At 45.7% G+C, this 15,154-nt stretch overlaps 1 protein-coding gene and 1 long non-coding RNA gene across 2 annotated transcripts in view; one reads left to right on the top strand and one right to left on the bottom strand.

The window, feature by feature from the left end:
- Window positions 1-15,154, top strand: part of LOC118219326 — a 285,113-nt gene that overhangs the window by 49,208 nt on the left and 220,751 nt on the right. The window lies entirely within an intron of this gene.
- On the bottom strand, window positions 4,481-13,236 carry cd36 (CD36 molecule (thrombospondin receptor)). Its single transcript, XM_035402343.1, has 12 exons — window positions 12,991-13,236; window positions 12,173-12,333; window positions 10,856-11,000; window positions 9,267-9,422; window positions 8,900-8,991; window positions 8,629-8,678; window positions 7,735-7,801; window positions 7,222-7,409; window positions 6,776-6,894; window positions 6,147-6,220; window positions 5,444-5,498; window positions 4,481-4,699 (listed from the first exon to the last, which is right to left on the bottom strand). Exons 1-12 carry the CDS (start codon window positions 13,111-13,113, stop codon window positions 4,526-4,528), a joined length of 1,404 nt encoding a protein of 467 aa, XP_035258234.1. The 5' UTR covers window positions 13,114-13,236; the 3' UTR covers window positions 4,481-4,525.

Genomic DNA, 15,154 nt, shown 5'->3' with positions numbered 1-15,154 from the left:
ACAGGGTGGTATGGCTGCTTAGCTTCAGCAGTATAACATGAGAAGGGTACAGGGTGGTACGGCTGCTTAGCTTCAGCAGTTTGACATGAGAAGGGTACAGGGTGGTATGGCTGCTTAGCTTCAGCAGTTTGACATGAGAAGGGTACAGGGTGGTATGGCTGCTTAGCATCAGCAGTTTGACTTGAGAAGGGTACAGGGTGGTATGGCTGCTTAGCTTCAGCAGTTTGACTTGAGAAGGGTACAGGGTGGTATGGCTGCTTAGCTTCAGCAGTATAACATGAGAAGGGTACAGGGTGGTATGGCTGCTTAGCTTCAGCAGTATAACATGAGAAGGGTACAGGGTGGTATAGCTGCTTAGCTTCAGCAGTATAACATGAGAAGGGTACAGGGTGGTATGGCTGCTTAGCTTCAGCAGTTTGACTTGAGAAGGGTACAGGGTGGTATGGCTGCTTAGCTTCAGCAGTATAACATGAGAAGGGTACAGGGTGGTATAGCTGCTTAGCTTCAGCAGTATAACATGAGAAGGGTACAGGGTGGTATGGCTGCTTAGCTTCAGCAGTATAACATGAGAAGGGTACAGGGTGGTATGGCTGCTTAGCTTCGGCAGTATAACATGAGAAGGGTACAGGGTGGTATGGCTGCTTAGCTTCAGCAGTTTGACTTGAGAAGGGTACAGGGTGGTATGGCTGCTTAGCTTCAGCAGTTTGACTTGAGAAGGGTACAGGGTGGTATGGCTGCTAAGCTTCAGCAGTTTGACTTGAGAAGGGTACAGGGTGGTATGGCTGCTTAGCTTCAGCAGTTTGACTTGAGAAGGGTACAGGGTGGTATGGCTGCTTAGCTTCAGCAGTATAACATGAGAAGGGTACAGGGTGGTATGGCTGCTTAGCTTCAGCAGTATAACATGAGAAGGGTACAGGGTGGTATGGCTGCTTAGCTTCAGCAGTATAACATGAGAAGGGTACAGGGTGGTATGGCTGCTTAGCTTCAGCAATTTGACTTGAGAAGGGTACAGGGTGGTATGGCTGCTAAGCTTCAGCAGTTTGACTTGAGAAGGGTACAGGGTGGTATGGCTGCTAAGCTTCAGCAGTTTGACTTGAGAAGGGTACAGGGTGGTATGGCTGCTAAGCTTCAGCAGTTTGACATGAGAAGGGTACAGGGTGGTATGGCTGCTTAGCTTCAGCAGTATAACATGAGAAGGGTACAGGGTGGTATGACTGCTTAGCTTCAGCAGTATAACATGAGAAGGGTGCAGGGTGGTATGACTGCTTAGCTTCAGCAGTTTGACATGAGAAGGGTACAGGGTGGTATGACTGCTTAGCTTCAGCAGTTTGACTTGAGAAGGGTACAGGGTGGTATGGCTGCTAAGCTTCAGCAGTTTGACATGAGAAGGGTGCAGGGTGGTATGGCTGCTTAGCTTCAGCAGTTTGACATGAGAAGGGTACAGGGTGGTATGGCTGCTTAGCTTCAGCAGTTTGACTTGAGAAGGGTACAGGGTGGTATGGCTGCTTAGCTTCAGCAGTATAACATGAGAAGGGTACAGGGTGGTATGGCTGCTTAGCTTCAGCAGTTTGACTTGAGAAGGGTACAGGGTGGTATGGCTGCTTAGCTTCAGCAGTTTGACTTGAGAAGGGTACAGGGTGGTATGGCTGCTAAGCTTCAGCAGTTTGACATGAGAAGGGTGCAGGGTGGTATGGCTGCTAAGCTTCAGCAGTTTGACTTGAGAAGGGTACAGGGTGGTATGGCTGCTTAGCTTCAGCAGTTTGACATGAGAAGGGTGCAGGGTGGCATGGCTGCTCAAGTTCAGCAGTTTGACGTTTGATAAAATGAAATTTCGAGATGAGAAAATTCAGGGAACTGGCAAAGATGGCGTCAGACTGAAAAAGAATTGGTTCTAACGAATATCCAAACAGACAAACAGGAAGACACTTTAAAGATGCAGACTTTGCCAAAAACACCACAAACACTGTTTAGATTCATTTTTTTTTTCTGTGAAGTTCATGCAGCAAATACACTCTTAATGCCATTGTATTACTGTTAGTTAAAATATTTAAATTAATTTTGAATTATGAGGTACTAAAGCATATTTCGCCAAAAGGGATTTATAACATATAGCATCATATCAAACTGCACTTTGTCTTGCAATTAAATAGATTAATATTTTGTAAGTGCTTTAATAACTTGCTTTTCCTAATGGAGGAATTTAATGTCTTAAAATGTGTCTGAGGATTGTCTTTCCTTAAATAATTCATCATTTAAACACAAGATTGTGTAAAAATGACATTATTATTATTATTATTATTATTATTATTATTATTATTATTATTATTATTAGCACCCAGTTATGCTTGTGTGTTACATTGGAAGATTATGTAGTTGTACAGTCTTGTATGTGTTTTTGTACTTCTGTCTTTCGCTGGCATTTGTGTCATCCAGTCTGATTGTGCAATTAGAATGTATAGTGTAATTATTACATTGCTTCAGATATTCTAGACCATATCTGCACATTGCAGAGAAATAATATTTGTCATTTTTGTTCTTTTTTTTTAATTCACTAAGTACGTTTGCCATGTTAAGTTTGCTTCACTGCAGATTACATGAGTGGGGTCAGTGCGCTTAGGATTAACATTAAGATTTTGATTTAACAGAAAAAAATTGAATCACCTTGAGCAAAATGTCTTGTCCCCAAAAGTTAAAATGAAAAAATGTACAATGTATCTTTATTTATGACTGTAATATGCTGGATTTCTGATAAAAATGCATTAAGAACAAACTGAAACTCTGGTAAATGTTTAATTTGCGTAGGATGTAAGCGAAGAGTCAAAGAGAACATAATTGGACTGAACATGACTCTACTTTGACTTGTGAAATGCTGTTCGGCTTCAGAAGTCAAACAGTTAAACTCCCACAGGTTCAATTTTAATTCTGTTCCAGAACGTTCCACGTAGAGGAACCTACCCCTAGATTTTTTTACTTGAGCCAAATCAGTTAACTTACTTGCAGTGTAGCTTTGCTAACGTTTTCATTTAAAGCCAAAACTGGTTTTATATTTTGCACAAAGGACTGAGTGTATGCTTGTGAACGCTACTGTTTGAAAGACTAAAATAAATCATTAAAAATTACTGTGAACTCTTAGACAATTTGGTGACCAGCTGCTTCCAATGAAGAATCTTACGCTGCAAAAATCGTAACTTGTATTTTGCAGAGAAGCAAAGGGGAAATGAGTTATTTACCTTAGTTATTTTCATAAGTTAATTTATTTTACTTTTTAAATACACATTCATATTCCTGTGTTTACCCAGTTTAGTTCTATACTACATTATCGCATTACTCAGAAAGTCATTTTTCTTATCTCTAGTTTCCGTAGTACTGTTCATTTTAAGAACAAAATAACAATTAACACAAAAAGTTCATCAGAAATTAAGGCTGGACCTTCCAGTTTCTCTGTGCCAACCGCTATGTAAAATAAAACAATGGCTTCAAGAAAATAAAACAAAAACAAATCCAAGACATGCCGTTTGATACACAAGAAATGACGAATGCAAATACAAAAATTAATAAATTTATGTTCGAATAGGAAGAAGTATGAAGTGGCAGAAGTGTCTGGAAACACAAGGAAATCACAGGGCAGATTGGTACCAAAAAAAAAAAAAAAAAACACGTAACACTTGAACAGTAAAAGATACATTCAATCTCTTCAATTCTGGAATGAAACAGTGAAAATTGATTTCTGTGCATACATGAAATCGAGAAGAACAGTTGTGGCAGCTGTGGTTTCAGAGTTTTAAAACTGTGGTTCTCAACCCGGTCCTGGGGACCCCATGTGAATCTTGGTTTTTGCTCAATTAAGGTTGTTGAACACATGCTTTTGTTCTTTCATGGTTTTTTTTTTTCTTTGAACTTTTTAACACAATGCAGACTTGGCTTATTATCGTTTTCTTTGTCTTAGAATTTTTAATTATCTAGCAACTTTGTTAGAAAATGTACAAACTTGTACTAACTTAGCCTCACAATTAACCACAAGGTGAATATCAGACTTTTAATTCTTCATTGCGTACTCAGCTGTCTCAGATACGATGTGGTAAATAATCACTCAAACCACGAAAAGCTTATTGAGAAAAAACAGACATTTCGTTAAAATTCTGGGATGGCAGTTGCAGTTGGAACAAAAATCGGCATACACGGGGGCCACGAGGACCGAGTCAGAGCGCCACTGCTTGAAAACCTAAACAGCGTGCAGCTCTGATGTCCTGAAAAAGGTCGGCAGGCGACATTACACCAGCAACAACGGAATCTGAAATAATACGAAATGTAAAGATTTGGATACGATATCCGGTCAAAGCAGATGTGTGTAAGTGCAACTGAGAGACGGTAGCGGGGGGGGTTTTTGCGAACGCGCCTCACGACCAATTCGGTAATGTCCTCACAGCAAACCCCCCCCCTCGCCCTCGCCCCCGCCCCCACCCCCGCCCCCACCCCCACCCGTCCCTGGGACTTAGCGGTGAGGCGGCGGCGGCGTCTTCCTCGGTCACACCAGCTTGTTCCGGCTCTTCCTGTGGACCACGCAGGCGGCCACGGCGCAGAGGACGAACGCCACGGTCCCCACCGACAGCAGCGCCACCTGCACCGCCTCCAGCGTCTCCACGCGCGACGTCAGCGCCCCCTTGAACATGTCGGCCGTCGCGTCGTCCAGAGCCGCCGTCTGGATTCGGGGCCGGGTGAGAAGAAAAAAAAAGGGCGCGGTAGCAACAGAGCTCCTCCAATCCGCTTCCCCCGATCCGCTTCACGCGGCGGACCGAATTACGTTGCGTTTGGAAAATAAACAAAGCGCGCGCACCTTTTAGGTTTTCGGCCGGATCGCAACAGCGGGGCCAGCCCTACGAACGTGAATGTCTGTCGCTGACTGAGTGACTGAGTGAGTGATGAAGTTACACCATTGGTCGGCCGGAGAGGTCCAGCCACGCACTAGGTTTTGACCTGGTCTTGTTTTTAAACTATGGGGGACGGAAAGCACATCATCCTTTTGCTTTCGATTGCCTGATGCGCTCCTTTGAGTTGTATGTATCTTTGTATTGTTATTTTTACTGTCATTATTTTTCATTCATTTATTTTGGTAAAATATACTCTGTGAAATAACTGGGTGTTGCAAAACTGTTTTTTTTCCTGGTTGGCGTGCCCTTTTCTCACTTTAAGCACCTGCCCCTCGAACGATCGCCACATGGCCCTCAATGCTAATGTCCTGGGTTTTTCTTATCTAGGGAAGATGAGGTGCATGTATCCTGATTGGGTCCAAATGCGGTGAGGCGGGGTGGGATGGGGGGGGTTGGGGATAATTTGGACTTTCGGAAACCCTATTTCCTATACATACCTGGAGGGGGGGGGGGGGGGGGGGGGGGGGGGGCGGGGGGGAGTGGTCACTGTTAATGAGGGAAGAGCTCAAACTGACCTCATTCAGCCACAGCAGGGGGAATATGGTGTAGTCCTTCACCTGCTTCAGCACACTGCAGGGAGAAGAGGGACTTCAATTAGAGAGAGTACATTTGAATAATGAGCAGAGTGAATGATTGAGTACAATGTACAGGAAGTGAGTGAATGATTGAGCACAATGTACAGGAAGTGAGAGGATGATTGAACACAGTGTACAGGAAGTGAGTGGATGATTAAACACAGTGTACAGGAAGTGAGAGGATAATTAAGCACAGTGTACAGGAAGTGAGAGGATGATTAAACACAACATACAGGAAGTGAGTGGATAATTAAACAGAATGTACAGGAAGTGAGAGGATGATTAAACACAGTGTACAGGAAGTGAGTGGATGATTAAACACAGTGTACAGGAAGTGAGTGGATGATTAAACAGAATGTACAGGAAGTGAGAGGATGATTAAACACAACATACAGGAAGTGAGTGGATAATTAAACAGAATGTACAGGAAGTGAGAGGATGATTAAACTCAGTGTACAGGAAGTGAGTAAATGATGGAGCACAATGTACAGGAAGTGAGTGGATAATTAAACAGAATGTACAGGAAGTGAGAGGATGATTAAACACAGTGTACAGGAAGTGAGTGGATGATTAAACTCAGTGTACAGGAAGTGAGTGGATGATTAAACACAGTGTAAAGGAGTTACTGAGTGTTTAAACATACTCTATTGTCTTGGAGGGCCCGTACATCATGTTGACCTGAAGCCTCTTGGCAAACCTCATTGTCATCCCGGTGATCTGACAAAGACGAATGCAGTGCAGACAAAGGTGAACGTGTTTGGCTTGGCACCACACAGCCTTTTCACTCAAAGAGTACAATAAACATTTCTCCACATTTAAAAACACTGAAATATCCAGCAGATGCATACTTGGCAGCATAATTTGAGCTGATGTACTGTGAGGTTTAAATGAGATACATAAAGCCTCAACGACTTACTGTGAGCTCAGAGGGCTTACTGTAGGGTTGAATTAGTTACATAAACCGTAAATGAGTTTGTGTGAGCTCAAATGAGTTACTGTTCAGTTTAAATGAGTCACTGTACGTTTAAATGAGTTACTGAAAGCCTAATAGAGGTGCTGTCAGATTAAATGAGTTACCGAAGGCTTTAATTGAGTTACTGTGAGATTAGATGAGTTACTGAAAGCCTGACTGAGTCACTGTGAGTGAACTGTATCTCTTTACTTCTCTGCATGTTCAGCGGTAACCACTGCGGGTGAAAAGGCTTATTGGGGCGACAGCAGCCACGGAAAGGGCTGCAGAGGTCAAAGGTCGAGGAGCAAAGGCACACTCACGGGTTCAACATCCAGGAAGGTGAAGTGCTCCTCTTCGACGGGGTTCAGACCGAGCACGTCCTGAGTCAGGTACTCGCTGCCGTACAGGAAGTGGGCCAGGGAGATGTAGACGGGCATCCCTGGAGACGGCGAGATCTCTATGGTACTTTTCGGGGGGGTCGCTGAGGCACTCGCACACGTCGTTGGGCATCGCCTTTTATCACTTTAGCACTTTTTACTTCCATTTAAAAAAAATTTTCTCTCTATGTTTGGACACTGCCGTTGTACCCTTTAGCATGGTACTTAGCCTGCATTGCTTCAGTATAGAAGTAAGAAATACCTTACAGGACCTTATCGGGTAAAACCTGTCCCGTCAGAATAGGGCTTATGTTGGGCCTTGTAAAATTTGGCCCCTAGCACGCCAGTTGAATAGCCCTGGTCTAGGGCCCCTAACACTGGAGACTCACCGCCCGTGCAGGAGCTGATGTCCAGGACCCCGGCCAGGGTGCAGTTCCGGGTCACCTCGGGGTCGCCGCAGTAGCAGTGGTTGTCTGGGTTGATCGCGGGGGAGGCCAGGGTCCGCGGGCTCAGCGTGTAGCGGTAGAGCTCGATCCCCTTCAGGACCACGCTCCTCTGGAAGTCGGCCGCCACGGACCTGAAACGAGGCGGAGAGCCAGCGGCTGTTTCGCCTGTGCGTTTTCAACTGGTTTTTACTGCCCCCTGCTGTACATCTACTGTGCTGCAGACTGGTTAAGCTGTGGTACTAGTGGCCGTATTTCTTTAGATCAGGGGGTTTTAATCTTTTCTGATCCAGGAACCCCCACCCAGGCTCAAAGGCATCCAGGAAACCCCCCCCCCCCCAATCATAAGTTAAAAAGGGTTATATTTTAATAAAGTTTTAGATTTTGAAATCTTTACCCAAAACTACAGTATGTGTAGTCATTCCGTCGAGTGCGCGGCTCGCGGTAAAGAGGCCTCACCTGCAGATGTCAGAGGTGAAGAAGTACAGCGGCTTCTTGTCGAGGAACGGCGGGAACGCGGAAGCGTCTGCGGGCGAATCGCAGCGGGAGAGATCCGGGAGAAAACCGTTATTTCCCAAAAAAACATCCGCCGCTGACATCCGCATTCTGACATCTCCCCCCCGCCCGCCATTGTCAGAGTACTAGTATCCTCTGTGGCTTCGTTTCAATTGAACGTTCAAAAATAAATCATTTGGGTGTACCTTAGTTATTTTACGTAAGTAAAATACAATTGTTATTCCTTCTTTGGATGTATTAAGGTTTTAACGTGACATTTGTACGTCCAGAGTTCCCATCCTGTTTGACAGTGTGCCGGTAGTTCCTCACAGATGATGTCGTCCGGAACTCTGCTTTCTGATTGGCGGAAACGCATTCAGCTGGTGTCCCATGTCGTCCGTACAGGCTACTCCGGCTGTTGTGGTTGCCCGTAAATCTGATTATGTTATAGTGCAGTGACTGACCTGTACTGTCAGTGTCTGAGGTGGCCAACCACTGATCAGGTTGTTTTTGTGCTTCGCTTCCAGTAAATCGGGCTACATGCTAGCGTACGTACTGATAGATCATAATCATTGATCATTGCTTGCGCTTGCATGTACCTGCAGTGTACATTTGATCTTGATCTACACCAAGTGCACTTACCTGAACCACTATTAATCGTACAGTATTTGTGTTTACCTGTACCATTAATAACAGTACAGTATTTGTGTTTACCTGTACCATTAATAATAGTAGGGAATCTGTTTTTACCTGTACCATTATTAACAGTACAGTATTTGTGTTTACCCGAACCATTAATAATAATACAGTATTTGTGTTTACCTGAACCATTAATAATGGTAGAGAATCTGTGCTTACCTGTACCATTAATCATGTTACAGTATGTGTCATTCCAGAAGTTAAGCTGCCTGTAAGACAAAGATCACTCATGAATGACAGATCGTTGATACGATCTGTACCATTTTCACGATACAATTTATGAAGTCGTGTGGCGTTTTCTTTCGGCATGATAAGAGAGAGCTGTCTCTGCATAACCTAAGCCTAAAGTTGTAGGCCTAAATGGGCAGCTGCAAAGACACACTTCAAATCACCCCGAGCCTCCGATCTTATCGCTTACTGCGTTACCCACCTCTCTCCTCTCCACCTGTCAATCATAGCCACTTTGCCGATGTCGTCCTTCCCCGTGAACACGTTGTAAGGCCCGTCGTAGGTGCCGTTGTACTGAATTAAACGAATACGAGAGAAGGCGATAACAGAGTTCAATTCTTAAATAAGAAGAGGAGACATTCTATCCTGAGAACCTCATCACTTCGAATGATCTTTTGCAGATGAATTTAAAAAAAAAAGATTTGGTTTCAACACATGAAATGCAGGTTATACCAAGCAGGAGATGAAGGGGGGGGGGGGGGGGCGGGGTGGACAGAACATATCTAACTATGATTTTTTTTTGGCGGGGGAGTTCCCCGTTAAACGTGTATTTAGTACGGTTCACCTACCGGGTAAAACAAGCCGACCGTTGAGTTCGAGATGGGGTCGAAGTAACCCCACATGAGCTCTTTCACGGTCTTTTTCTGAAAGAGCGAGGCGTTGTGTTTCTTTATGGCCAAATTCAGGAAGAAATGGACGTCTTTGGGAAAAAGGGAATAGCCACCCTGAAAAAGAAAACAGACACACAAAACAAGATCAGTTCCAAAGAGAGAAATAACAATCCTAAAGTCATGACACCTTGGGAAATGTAAGAATACTTAACGAAGTTAAAGGGCTCCTGTGAGCCCATTTTTAAATAAAGTTTTATGGTGTTCATTAAGTCACAAGAAATAGATGTACACTTTCCTTGCCCAAATTTAAAAATGAGAAAATAATAACATTTCCCTTTGATGTAAAGTCAAATATTTCTGAACAGCAGAGCTGGAGGACTAAGGAGACATTTTCCTTCCATAATGAATGAATTTACTATGCACACACACACACACACACACACACACGCGCACACACACACACACACACACACACACACAAACACACAAACACACACACACACACACACACACACACACAAACACACACGTGTTCAGGGCATTCAGGCTCAGGCTGGATAAGGATCAATGACCACACAAAGGCAGTTCACCTTTATTGCTTTAAAGATAATTCTCAGTTATTGCCTGATCGTATCATAAATATAATCAGTCCCGACATTGGGACAGCTATGCCATAAACAATTGTAATAATCTCTCTTCCCATTACCTTTTACCTTTACCCAAACAGAAAACCTCAATAGATTATGTCTACATTACATTCATTTTGTAGGCGCTCTTATCCGAAGTGACTTAATATCTAAGAGAACACACTGTAAGTGCATACTATATTGAGTTATATTGAACGACAGGGCCTGACCAGGCAAACAAAACCCTGGGATTGCATACGCAATACCACTGAAGCGCTAAGTGCGAGTTAACTCTGCTTACCTGGTACCCTGATACAAATCTGAAACACGTGCAGATAATATCCACGAGCCGTAAAAAAAAAATTAAAAATAAAAACCCCTCATAAAACCTTATTTGTGTCAGATCAAGCTTACAGCTACTAATGATTTTGGAACGGCACCCGTAGTCTACGGCTGTGGTAGGAGAAGAGCACGTCTCGCCGGTTTATCTCGGTGATGTAAAATGCGGGACCTTATCGAGAGGGGTGACTTTGGGTCAGACGTGGTGCGCTGCGGTCCGTGGGGCAGCTGACTGTCAGGCTGGGGTGAATTACAGGGAGGATTTTTTGAGAGGGGGGGGGAGGGGGGGGGTCTTATCCCAAATTGAGACTTGAACCCCCTGATGGAAGTAAAAACCAAACGTTAGGGGGATTCTAAAATCTTTAGTAACGCTAATAGTACATATTTACGTGCATGTCCCCAGCCTTGTCTGAAGCGAAATTGCACTACAATTACGAACACCCCTAGGGTGGGTCGTTCCATTTCTCAGCCATTGAAATTGGCTTGACTGAGGATGTACCACAAGATTAAAATTACACGGGAGCCGGGGGGAGCTCTGGTCTCTTTTTCGCGGCGCTGGGGGGGGGAGGTCACATGACTCACGGCCACTGCGAGGTTGAGGGCGGTGATGGTGTCTTCCTCGGGTCCGACGGACAGGGCCGGCTCGAATATGGCGCCGGCCGGGAGGACGAAGGAGATGGTGTCGTTGTCGAAGGCCGTGATGTTCACTTTGGGCAGGTAGCGGGTCCTGAGGCGGAGGAAACGCGAGGAAGACGAAAGTCAAAAAAACCGAAACGCGCCCGCGTTTGCTAAGCAGCGCGCACACACACACACACACACACAGTGCAAGGGAGCCCTCGCTGGCTCAGCGCGTTAAGTAAACCGCGCGCTCAGACTTCGTCGCTCTCTGAGCAAACTCTCCTTCGCGATGGGTCGGCGGCGGCTAAAGCTACTGTGTTTTCTCCCGAGAGAAACCTCTGGTGAAAACTGATTTGTGACTATGGCTAACTAGCGGTGAGAGATTTCAATGCTTTTAAAGTTAGCATGCCGCCGATTAGCCAAACTTTCTGAAAACTGCTTCCGTTTGATGCGCTTTCCAAGTCGTTCACCTGCCTGCTTGTGATTGGCTGACCGAAAAACAAATTGGGGTACGGCTCCCTGCTAACGACCTCGTTCCGCCGCCGAATGAACAGCGTGGCGTCTGCTTGAGATCATGACTTTTGACGCTCCTGTGGAGGGTGCGAGTGTGGTCTCCGAAGCGACCTTCACTAAAACCCGCTGCGTTTGACGGCGGTTCGGCGCTGTCAGGTGGTGATTTTCCACACAGTCGCTCGGTCGTGCATGTATGAAACAAAGTAGGCCTTATGTAGCATTCATAGTGCGTTAACGATAGCTGCATAGCACATCATAACAGTTGTCATAAGTATTGATGAGAATAACCTCCTCATAGCAACTGGTTTTCATGGAGCCTTTGATAACGTCACATTCTGTCACCAAAGCCTGAACACGGTCCATAGTTTTACCAACCTTAACACCGTGCATCTTTCCAGTGTCAAACTGCTGAAGCTTAGCAGAGTTCTGCTTGGTTTGAACTTGACTCCACCTTCCCTAGCATTCTTTGCCAACCTTGATTCCCCAGGTCATTACTGCAACAGAGAACTCTCTCTCTTTCTAGTAGACCTTCTTCGTTAAACAAGGATAAAATAAAACGCTCACCACTACATGCGTCCGATATTTGTTTCAATTGCAATAAGCTTGGCAGATTTTAGCACTTCAGGAAAAGCGTTCAAGTTCAAAACATGCGGAATATTACGCTTAAAAAAAAAAAAAGTCAGGTATCCCAGGGATTGGATGAGTTTCGCGAACGTCTCTCGCTGTGGACCCGAGAGGACTCGTCGTCGCGGAGACCGGGGGCGGTACCTGTACGTGTACGGTCCCCGCTGGGCCACCACGGGCTTGGCCCCGCGCTCCACGACCTCGGAGGGGTTCTGCACGTCGAAGAGCCAGAACTGCCGGTACACGGGCGCCCCCGCCGAGACCCAGTTCTCGTAGGCCGTGCTCCCGTTCTCGATGACGGCTTCCTGCGTGGAAAGAAACACGGCGTGGCAGCTTGGTTCCCGGGCCCGGTCGAGGCAAGGAAGGAAAAGCGTTTGACCTGGACGTTCTTCCGGGAATCAGAGCTCGGTTTTCGCCTAAAGAAGTTGCAATTTTCTCTCTCTCTCTGTCTCTCTCTCTCTCTCTCTTTCGCAAATGTGCGTAGTGCCATCTATTGCTCCCAGGAGCTGTGCATGCACCCTTACAACCAAACACATGCAAGTGTTTGGTTGTAAGGGTGTCTGCAAAGGTTCGTACGTTATAATGGAATATATTGCAATATATTCTAAATTAAATGTGTTACCACTATAAAAAAACAGAGATTGCAGTACTTCGCAATATATTGGAAAATGTAAGAATTATTGCTGCATCAGATAACGAAATATAATTTTTTTTTAAATGCTTTGTGGTAAATTATATTTGTCATTATATTTCTCAAGAAATGCACACATTGCACATATTCCAGTCTATTCAATTGCCGTAAAGTGGCATATCCACACCGTTAAAAAGGACAGCTGCGATTAAAATCAGTGTGGAAAATGTCCATTTGCGCCGCTCTCTGCTGTGCGCTTTTAATTGTTTTCCGGCGATGGCGAGTTTCCACAAAAAATCGGGGTCCCTGTCGGACCCGCCGGCCAGCGTACCTTCACGACGTTCTCCCGGATGATCGAGTCTCCCACGGGGATCAGGATCCCCCCCAGGACGGCGATCAGCGCCCCCAGGACGGCCCCCGCGATCAGCCCGCACCTAGCGCTGCAGCACCCCATTGTCCAAACTCGCTGTGGTGATGCCGTCGGCGGTCCCGCGGAAGACTGAAGCGGCGGGACTCTGCGGGAGGGCCTTTCCCCCGGGGCCGATCGCGCCACTCCCCCCGGCGCAAAGGTCGGGTCGTAAAAAAAATTTTTTTTTAAAAAAAACAGCCGTGAGATTACTCCGCTTTAATATCGCCCCAGCGCTATCGCGGAGTATTAAACGCACACGCAAGATTCCAGGCAGAGGGGTAGATAAAGCGGTTCGAAACGACCGTAGATAACCGTCTCTGACTGGAACTTTGCCACAATAACCCCGTTGCCTTCCCTGGCGCGATGGCAATGCACTTCGATGCATTTGAATTAAATATATAATCCATATTAGAAAATTAAAATGTAAAAAAAAAAAAAATACACAAAATAAAATAAATGTTCTGACACAAGGCTGACATGTCCAAAGGCAATTTAATATTGAACAGTGCAAGACCACTGCTTTATAAAGAACCGCTAAAATACTGAAGTGCTTATAACGCGCTTACAAAGTGCTAGTTCCAAGGCTCGCGTGCAAATTTAGCCTGGTAATAGCTGTAGTAACAGATGAAACTGTCTTTTTGTTCTCTGGGCGGGAGACGTCTATCTCCTGCCAGAGGCCAGCGGCTGAAACTCCCATTGCAGGGAGAGGTCGGGTCAGCCCAACATGGCAAAGGCCTTCCTCAGAACCGGCTAAGTCACTGCGAAGCTTACTGTAAAAGTACCACAGCAAGTAGCCATGAATTTTGTAAATCCACAGTCTATTTTCTTTACAGTGTAGGGAGAGTAGTACAGTAGTACAGTACAGGCATTTATCAGACGCTCTTATCCAGAGCGACTTGCATTGCATCCATTTATACAGCTGGATATATGCTGAAGCAATGCAGGTTAAGTACCTTGCTCAAGGGTACAACGGCAGTGTCCCACCCAGGTATCAAACCTGTGACCTTTCGATTACAAGAACCTTACTGAACCCGTGTTCAGCAGTTGTCTACGATCATGAAAATGCACTTCTTGTACGTCGCTTTGGATAAAAGCGTCTGCCAAATGAATGAATGTAATGTACAAGTCCAGTTCCTTACCCTCTATGCTACAGCGCCCCAATAGCGGATTGTTTACGTGTCACTGGTATCTTTTGTTGTTCAGTGGATTTTAAGTTCTGGATTTTTCATGAAAATAAAATGGGAAATGTTACTGAGCTGCCTTAGCACTCTACCACAGATTTAATCAGGCCCTAGAGTCTTTCTGCAATTGGTGTGCCTAAAAAGCATTCCTATTGTCCCCCTCCCCCCTCCCCCCTCCCCCCTCCCCCCGTTCCTGGAGATACCGTGTCCTGTAGGTCTTAATTTCAATCCTTGAAAAGCGCACCTCATTCAACAGCTATCACTGAGCTGCTAATTAGAGTCAGGTGTGCCAAATAAGTGTCGAAATGGAAACCTACAGGTTGAAAGATCCCCAGGAACAGGGTTGGGCAGCACTGCCCTAGCGCCGACACTAGCATCTCTGTATATTAGGAGCGCGCAGAACTCACAAAGCACGCGAAAGCGCCAGACTCGCGCGCTGAGGACCGATATTACGCGCACACACTCAGCACTGAGAATCTCTCGCCTTTCCGAGAAAAGCAAGCGCGTCGGCTTTTCAGCGGCTCTGAGTGCGAACGCGGTCTATTTTTAAAAGCGACAGCAGACGGTGCTTTAAAAAAAAACAAAAAAAAAAACGATGTGTCATGCAACCCCAGCGAACGATTAATTTAAACCCCGCCTCCACCCCCCCCCCCCCCCCTGCACAGCACAGGAACGTGCCTGTGCTGTGCAGATCCATATCTCCGAATTACTGCAGGACGCGCTGCAGACGGCTTGGTCAAAGGCCCCCGGTGGCTTTGTGTACACAGACCCGCCGCCAGACGTTTATCAGCGTTATCGGCGCTGAAGCTGCAGAACACGGCTGCGTGCAGATCCAAATCTATGTGGTTTAATAGCCGCTATTAGGCAGACTAAATGGATTATGCTCACGGGCACACGCAGACACA

The sequence above is a fragment of the Anguilla anguilla genome, chromosome 19 (assembly GCF_013347855.1).
Source record: "Anguilla anguilla isolate fAngAng1 chromosome 19, fAngAng1.pri, whole genome shotgun sequence".
Taxonomy (NCBI): domain Eukaryota; kingdom Metazoa; phylum Chordata; class Actinopteri; order Anguilliformes; family Anguillidae; genus Anguilla; species Anguilla anguilla.
The sequence above is the reverse complement of the archived record's forward strand: the minus strand, read 5'-3'. Positions and strand labels throughout refer to the sequence as shown.

What these genes read in the sequence shown, in the direction of transcription:
- cd36 (XM_035402343.1), bottom strand. Translation starts at nt 13,113, where the DNA reads ATGGGGTGCTGCAGCGCTAGGTGCGGGCTGATCGCGGGGGCCGTCCTG. An exon ending in CGGTCGGCTTGTTTTACCCG is followed by an intron (nt 8,992 to 9,266) that starts GTAGGTGAACCG and finishes CGTTTAATTCAG; the next exon opens with TACAACGGCACCTACGACGG. An exon ending in CCTTCCTGGATGTTGAACCC is followed by an intron (nt 6,221 to 6,775) that starts GTGAGTGTGCCT and finishes CGTCTTTGTCAG; the next exon opens with ATCACCGGGATGACAATGAG.